Source organism: Penicillium griseofulvum (genome assembly GCF_001561935.1).
Source record: "Penicillium griseofulvum strain PG3 chromosome Unknown contig_92, whole genome shotgun sequence".
In the NCBI taxonomy this organism is placed as follows: Eukaryota; Fungi; Ascomycota; class Eurotiomycetes; order Eurotiales; family Aspergillaceae; genus Penicillium; species Penicillium griseofulvum.
Window position 1 is genome coordinate 483,832 of NW_024467453.1, and position 14,863 is coordinate 498,694.

The 14,863-nt window shown below is 50.2% G+C and overlaps 5 protein-coding genes across 5 annotated transcripts; 2 read left to right on the top strand and 3 right to left on the bottom strand.

Moving 5' to 3' along the window:
• Positions 1 to 254: 254 nt before the first annotated feature.
• On the bottom strand, positions 255 to 1,766 carry PGRI_069830 (Mob1 family protein; the record flags this gene model as incomplete). The annotated part of the gene is made up of 2 exons (XM_040794697.1): positions 255 to 1,487; positions 1,536 to 1,766. 2 exons carry the CDS (start codon positions 1,764 to 1,766, stop codon positions 255 to 257), a joined length of 1,464 nt encoding a protein of 487 aa, XP_040649028.1.
• Positions 1,767 to 2,063: 297 nt separating this feature from the next.
• PGRI_069840 (CobW family GTP-binding protein) lies at positions 2,064 to 3,493 on the top strand (the record flags this gene model as incomplete). Its single annotated transcript, XM_040794698.1, has 5 exons — positions 2,064 to 2,187; positions 2,251 to 2,334; positions 2,389 to 2,400; positions 2,456 to 3,063; positions 3,128 to 3,493. 5 exons carry the CDS (start codon positions 2,064 to 2,066, stop codon positions 3,491 to 3,493), a joined length of 1,194 nt encoding a protein of 397 aa, XP_040649029.1.
• A 669-nt stretch (positions 3,494 to 4,162) lies between these two features.
• Positions 4,163 to 7,942, bottom strand: PGRI_069850 (protein kinase family protein; the record flags this gene model as incomplete). Its single annotated transcript, XM_040794699.1, has 1 exon — positions 4,163 to 7,942. One exon carries the CDS (start codon positions 7,940 to 7,942, stop codon positions 4,163 to 4,165), a length of 3,780 nt encoding a protein of 1,259 aa, XP_040649030.1.
• Positions 7,943 to 8,860: 918 nt separating this feature from the next.
• PGRI_069860 (endopeptidase La) lies at positions 8,861 to 12,327 on the bottom strand (the record flags this gene model as incomplete). The annotated part of the gene is made up of 3 exons (XM_040794700.1): positions 8,861 to 9,019; positions 9,074 to 9,291; positions 9,351 to 12,327. 3 exons carry the CDS (start codon positions 12,325 to 12,327, stop codon positions 8,861 to 8,863), a joined length of 3,354 nt encoding a protein of 1,117 aa, XP_040649031.1.
• Positions 12,328 to 12,743: 416 nt separating this feature from the next.
• On the top strand, positions 12,744 to 14,520 carry PGRI_069870 (putative mitochondrial DnaJ chaperone (Mdj1); the record flags this gene model as incomplete). The annotated part of the gene is made up of 3 exons (XM_040794701.1): positions 12,744 to 12,950; positions 13,013 to 14,268; positions 14,328 to 14,520. 3 exons carry the CDS (start codon positions 12,744 to 12,746, stop codon positions 14,518 to 14,520), a joined length of 1,656 nt encoding a protein of 551 aa, XP_040649032.1.
• Positions 14,521 to 14,863: the final 343 nt, after the last annotated feature.

The following is a 14,863-nucleotide window of genomic DNA, read 5'->3' on the forward strand; positions in this document are numbered from 1 at the left end:
ACATTATATACTTGTTTTATCCATGAATGTATCCAGAAAGCAAAGGTAAATGGGTATCATCGACATTGGCCATTGGCCATAAACAACATCCTGAAATATATTACAAAAAGAGTATCAGATAGCTAACCTTGGAAAGAATTGCGACTCATCCAATCGCAAGGGTAAATAAAAGTAGGGAAACTTGAAGAATAAGCATAAAATAGCAATTATCATCAGTGTGGAATTGGCGTAAGATGTTCCAGAAAGAGTTGATATCAAGACTCCTCTTTCTTTGGCTCGTCTTTGGTTTCTGGGGAAACGGAAGGCTCTTGTGCCGCTTCAATCTTAGCTTTAGGCTCTTCAGCTGGAGTTGCCTCTGCGCTGGAAGTTGTCTTTTCTTCCGTAGAATGCTCATCGATGGACGATTCTGTATTTGTAGCTGATTCTTCAGAGACTGGTTGCTTAGTTTGCTCAGTGTGCTCAACTCGCTCGATCTTTTCCTGGTCTTCAGGAGTTTCAGACGGCTGCTCATAGGGTTCTTGCGGTGACTGTTCCTGAGATTCCTCCACTCGCTCTTCAGAGGGTTCCCCAACATCAGTAGGTGTGTCATCTGCGGTAGTAGGTTCCTCTTTGCTCTGTATTTCCAAAACAGAAACAGGTCGCGGCTCGGGCGATTGCTTCAGGGGCCCACGCAGTTGCGAGGGCGGAATTTCCTCCGAATCTTCCGCATCCTCGGCGATACTTGTGACACGCGAACCTGTTGAAGGACTGTGCTTGTGCCGACGGGTGGTCGCGCCGGTGACGAGCGCCGGGTCCTGACTCTCCACAGCAGCACCGAATGGGGGTTCATCCTCCTTGCGCAGAATAGTGCGAGCTTTGCTGTTGATGGCTTTTTCTTCTTTAGGCGGTAGATCGGGTCCTCCGGCCACAGGGGGAATTGTGTACATCTGGTTCTCCTTCAGAAGCTTGTGTGTAACACAAACAGTCTTGAAAAAGACGTACAGACCGTCACGGTCATCCACCTTCTTAAACACGTTACGATGCCTGAACCATGCGTGTGCGAAGATGCGGTAAAGACGACGGAAGATATCTGGCAAGATTTTGGCACTATGAACTTTCAAATCCACTCGACTGAATTGGTCCGATGAGAGGATGTTCATGGCCCAATCTAGAGTATGGCAGCAATAATCAATTGCGCAGCAATATTGTGGTTCACCGTGCGCCGCACAAATATACTGCCACTCGTTGACCTTCATCTCGGGACAAGTTTGCACTGAGCAGGGCGGGCTCTCCTCAAGAAAGCCTGTGATTAGGCGATTAGCTTCTATTGTGAAGAAACGGCACAGTTCGTAGAGCCATATCGATTCATCGACATCCTCATCCGGGGGGCTTGCCAGCTTCTGCGCATCTTCGATTGTGATCGGGACCAGTTTGTCGGATCCTTTGGGGTTCGTAAGCTCATGGAACTTGGCCTTGAGGTGTTCCTGGAACGGGAATGGAGAATCAATCTGTATTGGTCAGTAATATCCTAAAACAGCCAGTGGAGAGCAACCAACCTGCGAAATGGGAATCACCGGCGGGCCAGATGCCATGTCGGCGGACTTGGTCCCTGGCCGGATTCTGCGTGTCGAGGCATCATTTTCTCCCATCGCAACACCAAGCAGGTCTGCATCTCTGCCAAAGGCCTCACCAACGGACGGTGACTGAGGCCCAATCTGAACCTCAGTAAATGGAGGAGGACTGGGAAGCCGCGGGGAGCTTGATGGGGAGACTCCCGCAGCAGTCATGATGGTAGTATAACGAGGGCACTAGATGAAACGAGAGAAAGCAAGATACAAATAAAAGAGTGGATGGCGGCGAGACGCTTCGTTAAAACTGTATCAATGAAGAAAAGGTCGAGTGTTGAGAGCATAGACGCAGGCGCTGAAGGCCAGCCATCAACATAACAACGGCTGACCGCCCGAGCCCTGTGCCCTAATGTCTATTTTAGGAAACAACGTCATCCGCCGCATCTACGGGCTTTCTGTTTCTTCAGACTCCGCGTTCTTCTATATATTTACACAACATTCATGAATTAGGACATTATGTCTGCCAACTTCGAAGATGAGGATGCTCCTCCGGAGCTTATCGATGTGTCTGCAATGCCGGCAGACAAAACATCGGTAGATGAAGAACCAACAGCTCGCGTGCCCATCACTCTGGTCACCGGTATGATTTAATGGAATACATATTTAATTAAGTCATATAGGATGAGACTAATATGCTGACCAGGCTACCTGGGAGCGGGGAAAACGACCCTATTGAACTATATCCTGACAGAGAAACACGGCAAGAAAATTGCCGTGATTATGAACGGTTCGTCTGGTATACCTGGATATGAGTTATAACCAGTTGCTAATACATTTACAGAATTTGGTGACTGTAAGTAATCTAATCAAGAAGATTGAAACTTACTTTCTGACATTATATCACAAAGCAATGGATATCGAAAAACCAATGACCGTAAACCAGGGCGGCCAAGAAGTGACAGAATGGATGGAAGTCGGAAATGGCTGCATCTGTTGCTCTGTAAAAGACTCGGGCGTAATGGCCATCGAGTCATTGATGGAACGCCGCGGCACCTTTGATTACATCCTTCTAGAGACAACCGGTCTCGCCGACCCGGGCAACATCGCCCCGATCTTCTGGATGGATGAAGGACTCGGCAGCTCTATCTACCTAGATGGAATTGTCACCCTCGTCGACGCAAAGAACATAATGCGCTTGCTGGATGAGCCTGCGCCTGAAGAGAAGGCCGAGTCGCATGACGTGAACCATGACCATGGTTCTGGCCCTGTTCTGTCTATGGCGCATATGCAAATTTCACATGCAGATGTAGTGATCCTCAACAAAACAGATCTGGTTACAGAACAGGAGCTGGAGGCTGTGCGAGATCGTGTTACCTCTATCAACAGTGTGGCTAAGATTCATGAGACGGATCATAGCCGGACGCCGCAGATTGAGGGCGTTGTGCTGGATTTGCATGCTTATGATCACTTAGCAGATCTGGACTTCAGTAAGAAGGGACATAGCCATATGGACCCGGTATGTTTACATCTGCCGAAATCTAAAAACCTGGGAGTTCTCTCATGATTCTGACTATGACCAGGCAATCTCTACCACTGCAATCGTTACACCTCCGATACCGGCAGATAAGGTCAGCTGCGTGGATGCGTGGCTGCGCTCTGTTTTGTGGGATACAACGTTCCCTGCTCCTGCGAAATCAGTCTCAACCGAGCCATATCCAGTGGACTTCGAGGTTCATCGGCTAAAGGGCATACTGATTCTGAATGACGGGACAAGCAGGATCATCCAAGCTGTGCGGGATGTATTCGAGATTCGAGATGCAGAGCCTATAGACACCCAGGATAAGTCTCGAACACTTCAGTGCAAGATTGTTCTGATTGGACGGGGACTAGGGTCAAGTGTAGAGCCTTGGAAGGAGAGTTTTGAATCTTGTTTGGTTGTAAACTGAGGAGAATTCATTGCCTATGATCAAGAAAAAAGAAGGCAGTGCTCCATAGGAGGCACATAGGGCCCATTTACGGCTAGAATGTGAAAACCAGTCGTAGCCAATAATTGCATTACCAAAATAACGAAAAAGAAAAATAATACAGCCCTGTCAGACAAGAAGAGGTATAAAAAAATCCCATCAATATACATCTTCCGGGTGAAAACACCAGAACGCAGAACAAGGGCCTCCGCTGAGAGAAAACAGATAAATAAACAACAAGGAAACAAGAAAAAGACAGCACAAAAGAAATAGACAAAAGAAATAGACAAAAGAAAAGCTACCAGAACAAAAACCAATTAAAATCCGCCAAAATGCAAAGAAAGAAGAACAAAAAAACAAAGGACTTTTTAGGACTCCAGGGGTTCGCCCGCCATCGATGTAAATGCTTTCAAAAGCTGAATAACACGAGGCAAACGACGAGGCATAAACTGTACAAGCAGAGCAAATCAAAAGGGTATCGAGTGCTCGGCCCCGAATATGGGGCTCGTTCGGAGAAAAGGGTCATGGCGTCGTGGGTGGCCGATGTAGCAAGATTGTTTTGTAAAAAATATTAGTGACCTTGCGCTGATTTGAAGTGTGGGATTTCCCCTGAGGGCTTTACGAAGTTGTTCGTAGGTGATATATTGGTGACTAGATTCGATTCGAGGAAAGACGTGCCTGGCTCGAAATGCTCGATTTGGCCTGGCTTGAAGGTGGGCCCTGAATAGCGCATGTCATCTCGACCTCGGCATAAGTAGAATTTGGCTTTGAATTTGGATGAGCAGGGCTGATGGGCAATTTCGAACCAAGCAAATTGGGGTTGGAGTTCGATGTATTTGTTCGGGCAGGATTGATATCGGTTGTCTTTGAGCTGGATTGGCCCAAAGGCTCATGCCTCTGTGGTCCGACGGGATATGTTTTGGCTGGCGAAATAGCGCTGTCTGGCTTGTTTAGAGTCATAGGACTCCCAAGCGATGAGGTTGACCCTGACGGCGTTACCGATGCGGGCTTGGCATCTGGATCATTTCCAGATGGTTTGTCCCATGGCCGCCTTAGCAGTCCAATCCCGACGACAGATGGACTTGTTGCGAACGGTGTAGCCATCGAGCCAATGGAAGCCCCAGTGTGACGGAGGCTCGAAAAGTGTATTGAAGAAAATCGAGATGGTGCTGACGGTGATTTGGGTGTGGTATCGTTCTCGCGTGGCACAATCGCATGACCCGGCTCTGGCGGTTCAATAGGAGAAGGAACATGTGACGAGGGCCCACTTGAAGTGTCGATAGAAGTCTCGGAGGAACGGAAGGCTGGGCTGATAGGTAATTCCGAATGGGTAAGAATTGACGTCGGGGCCGCCGGTTCTGTAAATTCGGGGTTGATATCGGGGTTTGCGCGAGGCGAAATCGCAGGAATCTGCTTTGGCGGCTCGACAGGAGAAGATGATAGACGAGTGCTCGGAACCTCGACCGAAGAGTCAGAGCGAGCCAGGGTAGGATTGATAGGCGATGCCGGGAGAGGCTGTGAAGATCTCGAGGCTGGTGGTGTTGTGGGTATGGGCTTGATATAGGTGGTAGGCTTTGTATGTGGTTGATCCGGGTTATCCTGCCTTGACGGTTTAACAGGCAAAGATTTCGGCGATGAGGTGGTAGCCAAAGCGTCGGTGGAAGTTCCAGAAGAACAGAAAGTAGGGTTGATGGGTAGTTCCGAGAGAGATAGAAGGGAGGACGATAGCTGAGTGGATTTAGGGTTGTCTTTGACTTTTGCGGATGGTAAATCCGCCAAGTCATGCTTTGGTGACTCAATGGGAGAATCTTTCACTGAGGAAGGGGCGCATTGAAGGCTAACACAGCTGCCAGAGTCACGGAAAGTAGGGCTGAGAGGCAAAATGGACGATTCAAGGTCATCCCTGTCATTGGTGGCCTTTGGACTTGGCTGATCCCGGCCGTCCTGGTTTACATGCTTGATTGAGGATGGGACTGTCGGAAAGGGGATGGCTTGAGTGCCGCTTGATATACTGGAGTCTCGCACAGTAGGGTTGATGGGCAAAATTGAGGTTTCAAGGTCGCCCTCGTCATTGGCGGCCTTCGGACTTGGTCGATTCAGAGACTCCTGTTTCTGCGACTCAATAAGAGATGCACTGACTGGGGACCGGAGCGGAGGGGCGGTGATTGCAGAGCCAAGCACACTTCCGGGATCATTAGGGGTTAGCTCATCTGGTGTCTCTTGCTGATTGTTCCCAGGGTCGCTTTCAAGATAGGCAGGCTCGTCTGGGAAGGCTGATGGTTTCAATGGGTGACTGTGGAAACCATTGCCCGCTGACCTTGTCTGCGAAACTGGAGTAGCTTCTAGGTTCTGGCTGTTGGAGGGTAGGTAGATTGATGAGCCATAATTGAAATTGCGGGATAAGTCCACGTACTCATCATGGCTGTGAGGTTCGTGGTGATTCAATGTAGAGGAAGAAGATGGCTTAGATGAGAATCCCATGTCTCCTTTCGATTCTGAGAGGGTTATTGTTGATCGCTTGACAAGGTCGTGATTTTCAGAGAAGATGGGGTGCTGCATATCACCATAAGAATTTTCGGAAAACTCCTTTTGGGGGTAATAATGGTCGTCTTGCTGTATCATGCCGCCTGTCGATGTCAGTCCAAGCCCAGACTGAGTCTGAGCCCAGTTGCTCCGAGTTTGCGAGGGCCTGGAATCGTTGGCAATGGTCTCCAATAGCCGAACAGGTGTTGGTACCCGTGCTTCCGGCAGTGGGGGGAATAAAGAGAGAAGCTCCTTTGCAGAGAGTCTATGTCGCGGAGTCGGACTTAAACATATATCCACTATCCGTCGGTAATAGTCTGGAATCTTCGCGTCATCACCTAGTCGAAGAGGTCGCGGTTGTCGTTCGGGTTCGTCCTCCTCCATCGCCAATGCCCACAGCGTCATGCCCAATTGGAAGAGATCAGTTTTGACACCAATATACATGGAGATGCGCTGGTTGCTCTCAATCTTAGCGGCAATTTCCGGAGGCTCCCATCCTACTGGGCATCCCCTGCGGTTGATGTCAATGATTTTCGCATTGTCATCTGCATCTACCACAATGTTCGCGAGTGTGAAATCGCCCTGTACGTAGCCTGACTCGTGAATCTCGCAGAGGCCCTGGACAATCTGCTTTGCCCATCGCTCGCGTCGGGCAAAGCTCGTTCTCCCACGTTGCTCATACAAAATGTCAACCAGTGCACCCTTTTCTGCATAGCTAATTAGCAAACCCTTGACGACGCCTCGCCACTCATCGATCACGATTCCTTCCACCTGGATAACACTTGGGCGGTCTTTCAGCGCATGCAAAGCGTTAATCTCGTAGAGGAACTCGTCCACGGTATCTGGGCCCGGTATTTCCTTCTTGATATAAAAACGTCCGTCCAGGTTTATCTTGTAAACAAAACCGGATAAATGAGATTCGAAGTGTAACGAGTCTTCCGGGATCATAGGAGCGTTGACCAAATGCCTGACACTAGAGATGGGCGGGTACGGGATTGTTTCGTTCACGTCCTCCGTAACATGAACGTGTAAGCGGTCATCGCTCGTCTCGAGCCTGAGATTCGTGACACCTTCATAGAATTGGATCGCAAGAAGGGACTCGCGAATAGATTCGTAGATCCGCGCACACTTGTCGCGTTGGTATCGCAGTTCCTTTAGTTCCCGCTCCAGTGAATAGGGCGGTGCATCGCGATAATCGCAGGAAATCGTGACTCGGCGCCATCTATTCGGGGTCTCCGCGTACGTCACAAAGAATTTTTCCCTCTCTGACCCATCTCGGAAATGCATGCTCAGGTTCAAAATCCACCGTTGTTCCAGCTCCATATCCAGATCAATTGTTTGATTATCCTCCTCTTCCTCTTCCGGTGCGAAATTATCCGTCACTTCGGGATCCGAAGTTTCGGAGATATCGTTAATCTGGGCATCGTTTTCAGATTCTGGTTCAGGGGCATCATCGACCGGGGTTGTGGGTGTCGGGCCGAGCCACTGAACCTCGGGCGCGGATTGTCTGGGGCCCACGGTTGGCGGTGGGGACCTGCTTCGCTGGGAACTCAAGGGGCGGCGGTCGGCGGAGAGGGCACGGCGGTGATCAGGTTCCCGAGGTGCTAGTCGCTCGAGATCGGAACTTTGTCGCTTAAAGGGCGTGGTTCGCGGTAGACCGACACCAACCTTTCGCGAAATTCGACGTGTCAAATTGCCTTGCTTGGTGCGGGAGTTGTCAGACGAAGGGCGGGGAGAAATCTCGTCTTGACTCTCCCCGGCAGACGTGTCTCGATGATCATCGCGGCCCTGCCATAACTTTCGCAAACCCAACCGGTGCCACATGCTCTGCTTTGGCGGATTTCCACCTTTGTCGTCCAGAAAAGCCAGCCGCGTCGGGCTACAGGAGTTGGGGACAGAGATGGCCATACGGCAAGCCCTGTCGTGCAAGGAACGACTCGAACACCCCGCTGGCCGAATCTCCGATGTCCATAAGAATTGAGACAGGGTCAAGGGCGCAGAGAAATTTGGCGTCGCACTGACACACTCACACGGTATTCGTCCCACCAGTTCCAAGTAGTTCCTTCTCGAGTTTGAAGAGTTGGAAGGTTCACGTCGAGGTCCAACGTCCAAGTGTCGCACAACGTCGGGTTGCAATGGGCGAGGCTGGGAGACCGGCCCAGCACAAGCTCATAAAAGTAAAAGGGTGGGTGCAAAAGGGGGAGAGAGAGGTTAAGATGAGATTTCTTAGGTATAAGTTTTTTTTTTTTTTTTTTCCCTCTCTAATAATTTTTTTTCTAAGAAACCGCCTGCAGCCGTTTGATAGCGGTGATGAGATGCTTCCGGCTGCAAGGCTTCAAATGTCTGGAGGCAAAAGGACCTTGCAGGAGATCAATCAGAAGCCCTTTTAAGGGACACAAGGGTTGAGGGAGAAAAAAAAATAATAGAATAAAGATATGATTCATCAAACGGCGCACAGATCAAAATTCGGGGATGCGTTGCGGCCTGACCCTTATGCCTGATTGGGGGTTCCGTTCACGCCCTGTTGTTTTTCTTGACAGCCCTAAAAATTTGAATATTCGATATACTCTGCATATTTACGAGTACGGAGTACATATGCACATGGATTATATACTATATTAAAACACTTTGAGTGGAGTAATCTTTGTTTGGCTCTCTAGTCCATACATCTCACATGGGAAAGGTCTACTAGTCCTTCAACTCCAACCATGCATTCCGTGTCGGAAGACAAAGACGCCATGTACACAATAAATCACAGAGCTATACATAAAACAACAGGTATATACGACATTACCCAAGAACCCAAACCGAAACGGTATCAGCATGCTACTCTTCATCACCCTGGCCCTGGCTATCCTTCTTAGGCTTGGCCAAGGCTTTTTGCCAAACCGTACGGGCAGCTTCCTGGTCAAGACCGGGGAAGAGAAGGTCGAACACTTCCGAGTACCAGTTCACTGGGTGGCCTTCGATACCCTCCTTGATGTTCTGGATGAAACAGTCAGCTCAGGTCATTAGAAAATGGATATATTTATGACTCACCTCAGGTAGTTCAAGCCAGTCAGATGTGTTATCTGCAGGGAAAAGGATCTTTGTGGCACCAGCACGACGAGCAGCCACAGTCTTCTCTCTCAAGCCTCCAATGCGAAGAACCTTACCAGTCACAGTCAACTCTCCGGTCATGGCAACGGTTGGCTCAAGAGAGTGGTTTAGAGCCAAAGACAACAAAGCGCTAGCCATGGTAATACCGGCAGAGGGTCCTATTTGTATGGTTAGCCGCCGATGTACATTAACCAACACATATATAAGTTTCACATACCATCCTTTGGAACAGCACCCTCAGGGCAGTGCAAGTGGACCTTCGCTTTTTCGAAGAACTGGTTCTCAGGGAATTGCCGCGCCATAACAGACTTGGCAAATGAATACGCAATGTGAGTGGACTCCTTCATGACATTTTGCAGGTTGCCGGTAATTTCGAGCCCCGGGCGCGAGTTGTGGTTCAATGCGTTCTCAAGGATGCATTCAACGTACAGAGCCGCTCCGCCCATGCTGGTCCATGCGAGACCCATGGTGACACCAGGGGGGAACTGGTCGTACAGGCGGTCGGCGGTAAAGACCGGAGGTCCAACGTAATCCTTCAAGGTTCCCTTGCCAATGCTGAGATGGACACTGTCAGGGACCTTGAGGGCTAGTCGAGGAATCTCCGTTGTCGACTTCTCTGGCTCAATCGGAACTTGCGCGGGATCCGCTGGCTCATGCTCCTTGGACTCTTCCTGAGCAGCCTTGCCCGCTTCGGTCAGTGCCGCCTCCTCGGACATCACGTCCTCACCTAGATCTTGAACGATCTTGAATGCGGCCTTCCGGTAGACCTTTTCAATTTGCTTCTTCAAATTACGGACACCGCTCTCACGGCAGTACGATTTGATCAGCTCCTCAATGGCATCCCGTTCAAGAATCACATCCACATCCTTCAGACCAGTCAGTTCCCGAGCGGCTGGGGCGAGATACCTTTCGGCAATCGCCATCTTCTCGTCTGCCACGTAGCCTGACAATTCGATGAGTTCCATACGATCTAACAGTGGGCGAGGGATAGTGTCGGTCACGTTGGCTGTACAGACGAAGAGGACCTTGGAAAGATCCACAGGAACATCCATGTAGTGGTCTAAGAAGGAGTTGTTCTGTTCGGGATCAAGAAGTTCGAGCAAGGCAGAGGATGGATCACCCTGGTGACCACGCCCAATTTTGTCAACCTCATCGATCAAGATTAAAGGATTTTCAGTTTGACACTTCTTGAGAGCTTGGATAATTCGTCCAGGCAAAGCACCGACGTAAGTCCGTCTGTGGCCTTTGATCTCTGCCACATCAGTCAAACCACCAACGGAGAATCGGTAGTACTGTCTGTTTAGAGCGCGAGCAATCGACTTGCCGATACTGGTCTTTCCAACACCGGGTGGGCCAACAAGGCAAAGAATCTTTCCTTCGACAGTTCCACGAAGCTTGCCGACAGCGATGAACTCAAGAATACGATCCTTAACATCCTTTAGCCCGTAATGATCCTCATCGAGAACACTGACTGCGTTCTTGACGCCAAAGTTTTCCACGCTCTTCTGGCCCCAGGGAATTTGAGTTAGCCAGTCTAGGTAGTTACGAGTAACATTGAACTCGGATGCAGCAGGCTCAAGGTGTGCCAGCTTGTTGATCTCCTCGTCGAAGACCTTCTTGACAACCTCAGGCATAGCAAGCTTTTCAGCCTTTTCCTTGAATTTCTCGACAAGCTTGTCTTTGCCGTCAGATTCGATGCCAAGCTCTCTCTTGATTCCCTTCATTTGCTCCATCAGCCAGTACTCGCGCTGGCGTTTCTGGATTTTGGCTTCAACATCTTTGGTAATCTTGGATTGTAGTTGAGCGTTCATCAATTCCTTCTTCAGAACGACAAGGGATTTAGGGAGACGTTCCTCGATGTTCATTGTCTCAAGAACTTCTTGCATCTCATGGAGCTCACCCGCGGATACAGCGGCAGCGAAATCTGCCAGTTTAGCTGGTTCGTCGCTTAGGTTTCCTGGGAATTGATCGGTGTAAAATGCCGAGATTTGATCGCGGAACAAAGGGTTTAAGGTCGCGATCTCTTTGCACACATTAACAATTTCACTGGTAACCGCGCGGATAATTGGGTTTTTCTTGTCGAACGGCTCTTCGGCCAAGTTTTCCACGTTGACGAGGCTGACAGGATGTTTCTTCAGGAAGGATGTGGGTTCATAATGATCTTTGGGGGCTGGCTCGGGTGCGCTTTCTTCGAAGCTGGCCACGACATCACCTCGCTTTTCCGTCGTCTTGTCTTCTGACGTAGGTGTGGGTGGAGGTGTACCGGCCTTGGTGTTTTCTCCAGGGGGAAGTAGCGATGAGATCTTGATACGCCGGTGGGGGTAGAGAACTGCTGTCACGCCGCTAGCTTCCCCACGGAGAGGGTATGCGGCGGTAATTTGAGCGAAAACTCCAGTGTCGTAAACATCGTCCAGCTTCTCAATCACGTCGCCATCGGCGTTGTCATCCTTAAATAGGAACGCTCCGACATACGGCTGACCCCGTTTCATCATATCCTGAATCGCAACGGCGACATTCGGGTCGCGAATAGTGATCGCTTTGTAAAAGCCAGGGAACAACGGGCGTTTCGCGATGGGAATTGCCATCACCTGCGGGTAAACATCCGGAACTGCCGGCTTTTGTAAAGCCTTCTCCCCGGAGGCCTTCTTGCCTTTCTTCCCACTATCATCATTACCGCTATTACCACCGCTGCTTGCGCCGCTAGGTTTAGAGTCGGCCGGGCCATCACTTGGTGGGATGGGCGAAGGTGTGTCATTCGAGTTCCCCTTGCCATCTGATGCGTTGGCTTCTTTCTTGGCTTCCTCTTCTACTCCGCGGTCCTTATCAGATGACCGGTCTTTCCTCCGCGTTGGAGCTACCTGATCTGCGGAAGGGACATTCTTCCCGGAGTCTGTTCCCTTCCTCCGTGGTTCAGGAGCCCGTTCCGTTTCCTTATCATCATGACTGGCTTTATTCCCATCCTTCTCTTCCGATTCGTCTTTAGGGTCCTCTGGCGGGGGTTTCTCCCTCCGCCGAATGGAGCTCGCAGAGAAGGCGCGGGAAGACGAGGGAAGAGATTCACCAAGGCGGGCCGAGATTAGTGTTGATCGAAAGGTTGCATTATATCTCGGTGAAGCAAGAAATGGCCGTCGGAGGAGCGGTCGTGGTGTTTGATGGAGCACAGCTCTCCAGGGGAGGGTCTGGCCGCGGAGCATGCTCCTTGAGTATGAGGTGGATGTCCGGGCAATGGGGTGAAGAAAAGAAGAGAAAGGATATAGTCGAGAACCGTGACAGCCCGGACAGATCCGAAAGAACAGCAAATAAGTATTAGATACAAATAGAGTGAAAGCTGGAATTCTGTAGTCAGACCTCGGGAGCAACTCCATTGCTTCGGTAAGCAACTCTTTCATCATCGTCCGGTTACACGTTTTTCCGATAAACTTCTCTCTCCCAAAGAACTCGAAGCTTCTGTGATCCGGAGACTAGCTTAACTTGGATCGAAACGTCATTGGTGCTCTTGAAAATCATTCTTTCTCGTGTTCAAATTATCATTCTTTTTCTTGATATTTTCCCCTATATCCCTCCTTCATACTGGCATTGCCGTTCAACCATTGTTCGGCTATTACTATCCATGAATCCGTCCCAGGCATTTCCCAAGGCCGCGGCTCTCCCCGCGCGTCTGTTGCGAACTCAGCGACAATGTTCTAAGACTCCCAACACTAATGTTCAATCATCCACTCAAACAAGAAACTACCATGCAACTGCCTCTCCTTCTCCGGCTAGGCGTCTCCGGGAGGGCGTGTGCAAGAGAAAGGAATCTTTGGTGATATCGGCTAGGGTATGTCGTCTCCGCGGGCTATCCCGGTTCGGGCTGCTAACTTTTTCTTTTCTGATTGGCAGGCTTTCCATACTACCTCTCCTCTTGCGGCTGTTTCCGATCCTTACAAGGTTCTAGGCGTGGATAAGAAAGCATCCGCCAGCGACATCAAGAAGGCCTACTATGGCTTGGCCAAGAAGTACCACCCCGATACTAACAAGGACGCTAAGGCCAAAGACAAGTTTGCCGAGGCCCAGACAGCCTATGAGTTGCTATCCGACGCCCAGAAGCGAGAGAACTACGACCGGTATGGTTCAGCCGCTTTCGATCAGAATGGCGGGTTCAATCCAAACGCTGGCGGCAGCCCATTCTCTGGTGCAGGAGGATTCCATGGTTTCGGTGGCGGTTTCGGCGGTGGTGGTGGCTTTGGCGGGGGCTTTTCCGGCGACATCAACTTTGAGGATCTTTTTGGAGCCTTTACCGGAGGAGCCCGCCGTGGACCCCGGGGTGGGCGCAACCCTTTCCAGGAACAAATTTTGGTCGGCGAAGACATTGAGGTGCAAACGAACATCTCGTTCATGGACGCTGCGAAGGGAACGTCCCAGGAAATCGTCATCACGCCGTTGACCAAGTGCGGAACCTGCAAAGGTGACGGATTGAAGGCTGGTGCCAAGCGGTCCCAATGTCGTCAGTGCAACGGCACCGGTACCCGCGTTCATATTATGCAGGGCGGCTTCCAAGTCGCCGCCACGTGTGATGCTTGTGGAGGTGTCGGCATGTCTGTTCCACGCGGATCAGAGTGCAGCCCTTGCAATGGAAATGGCGTGACCCGAGAGCGCAAGACTATTAAGGTAGACATCCCCGGCGGTGTCGAAGATGGCATGCGTCTACGGGTGACCGGCGAAGGCGATGCCCCACCCACTGGAACAGCTGTTCCGCCTGGTGCTCGCACCCAACCTGGTGATCTTTATGTCTCTATTCGAGTTGCTCCAGACCATCGCTTCAGTCGCTCCGGGTCTGACATCCTCTACACCGCCTCGATTCCACTCACCACTGCCATCCTTGGTGGTGAGGTGACTATCCCAACTCTTGAAAATCAAGTGAAGGTCAAGGTGGCTACCGGTACTGGTACCGGTGACCGAATTACTTTGTCAGGAATGGGTATGAAGAAGCTTAGTGGCCGTAGCCGCGGTTTCACCCCCAATGGCGATCTCAAGGTCGAATTTAAGGTTACCATGCCCAAGTACTTGACAGGCAATCAGCGCACCATTTTGGAAGTCCTCGCGGACGAGATGAACGACAAGACAGCGAAGCGGACAATGAACTTCAACAAGGATAGGTAAGATGAACAGTTCATGCTGAATATCGATTCTTGTACTAACTTAATCACGCTGGTAGCCCCTCCTCTGCTTCTGGTAGCACCGATGAGGCAGCCAAAAACGAAGGTTTCCTGAAGTCTGTCTGGCATCGACTCACGGAAAAGCATAGTGATTCCAAGTCATCGCAGCCCGACTCCAAAGACTCCAAGGACACGGAAAACAAGGATGCTGGCAGCGATGCTAGCAAGGATAGCTCGAAGAAGTCGAGCTAGAAAATTGTAAATCATCATGTACTTTATATCCGTTTGTATTTACCTCACCCATGTCATAGCGCCGGCGATATTGGGGACCTGTTCTGCCCAGGTCTTGGGGGGCAGGATACTGTATTACTATTACCCGATAGATGTCTAAGAAGCTCTCTACTTCTGAATGTACTATGGCCATAGTCTATTAATTATATTATAATACTTGAAAATTCAAATGTTTCGTTCAATGGCCGTGTCTTATGTGTTTCTAGTTAACTAGTTGTTTTGGGGAGTTCGCCGCCCATCAATCATATCCCACCTCTCTCCCTCCTCCCACACTTCAATACTTTAGGCAACTCTGTTCTTTTCT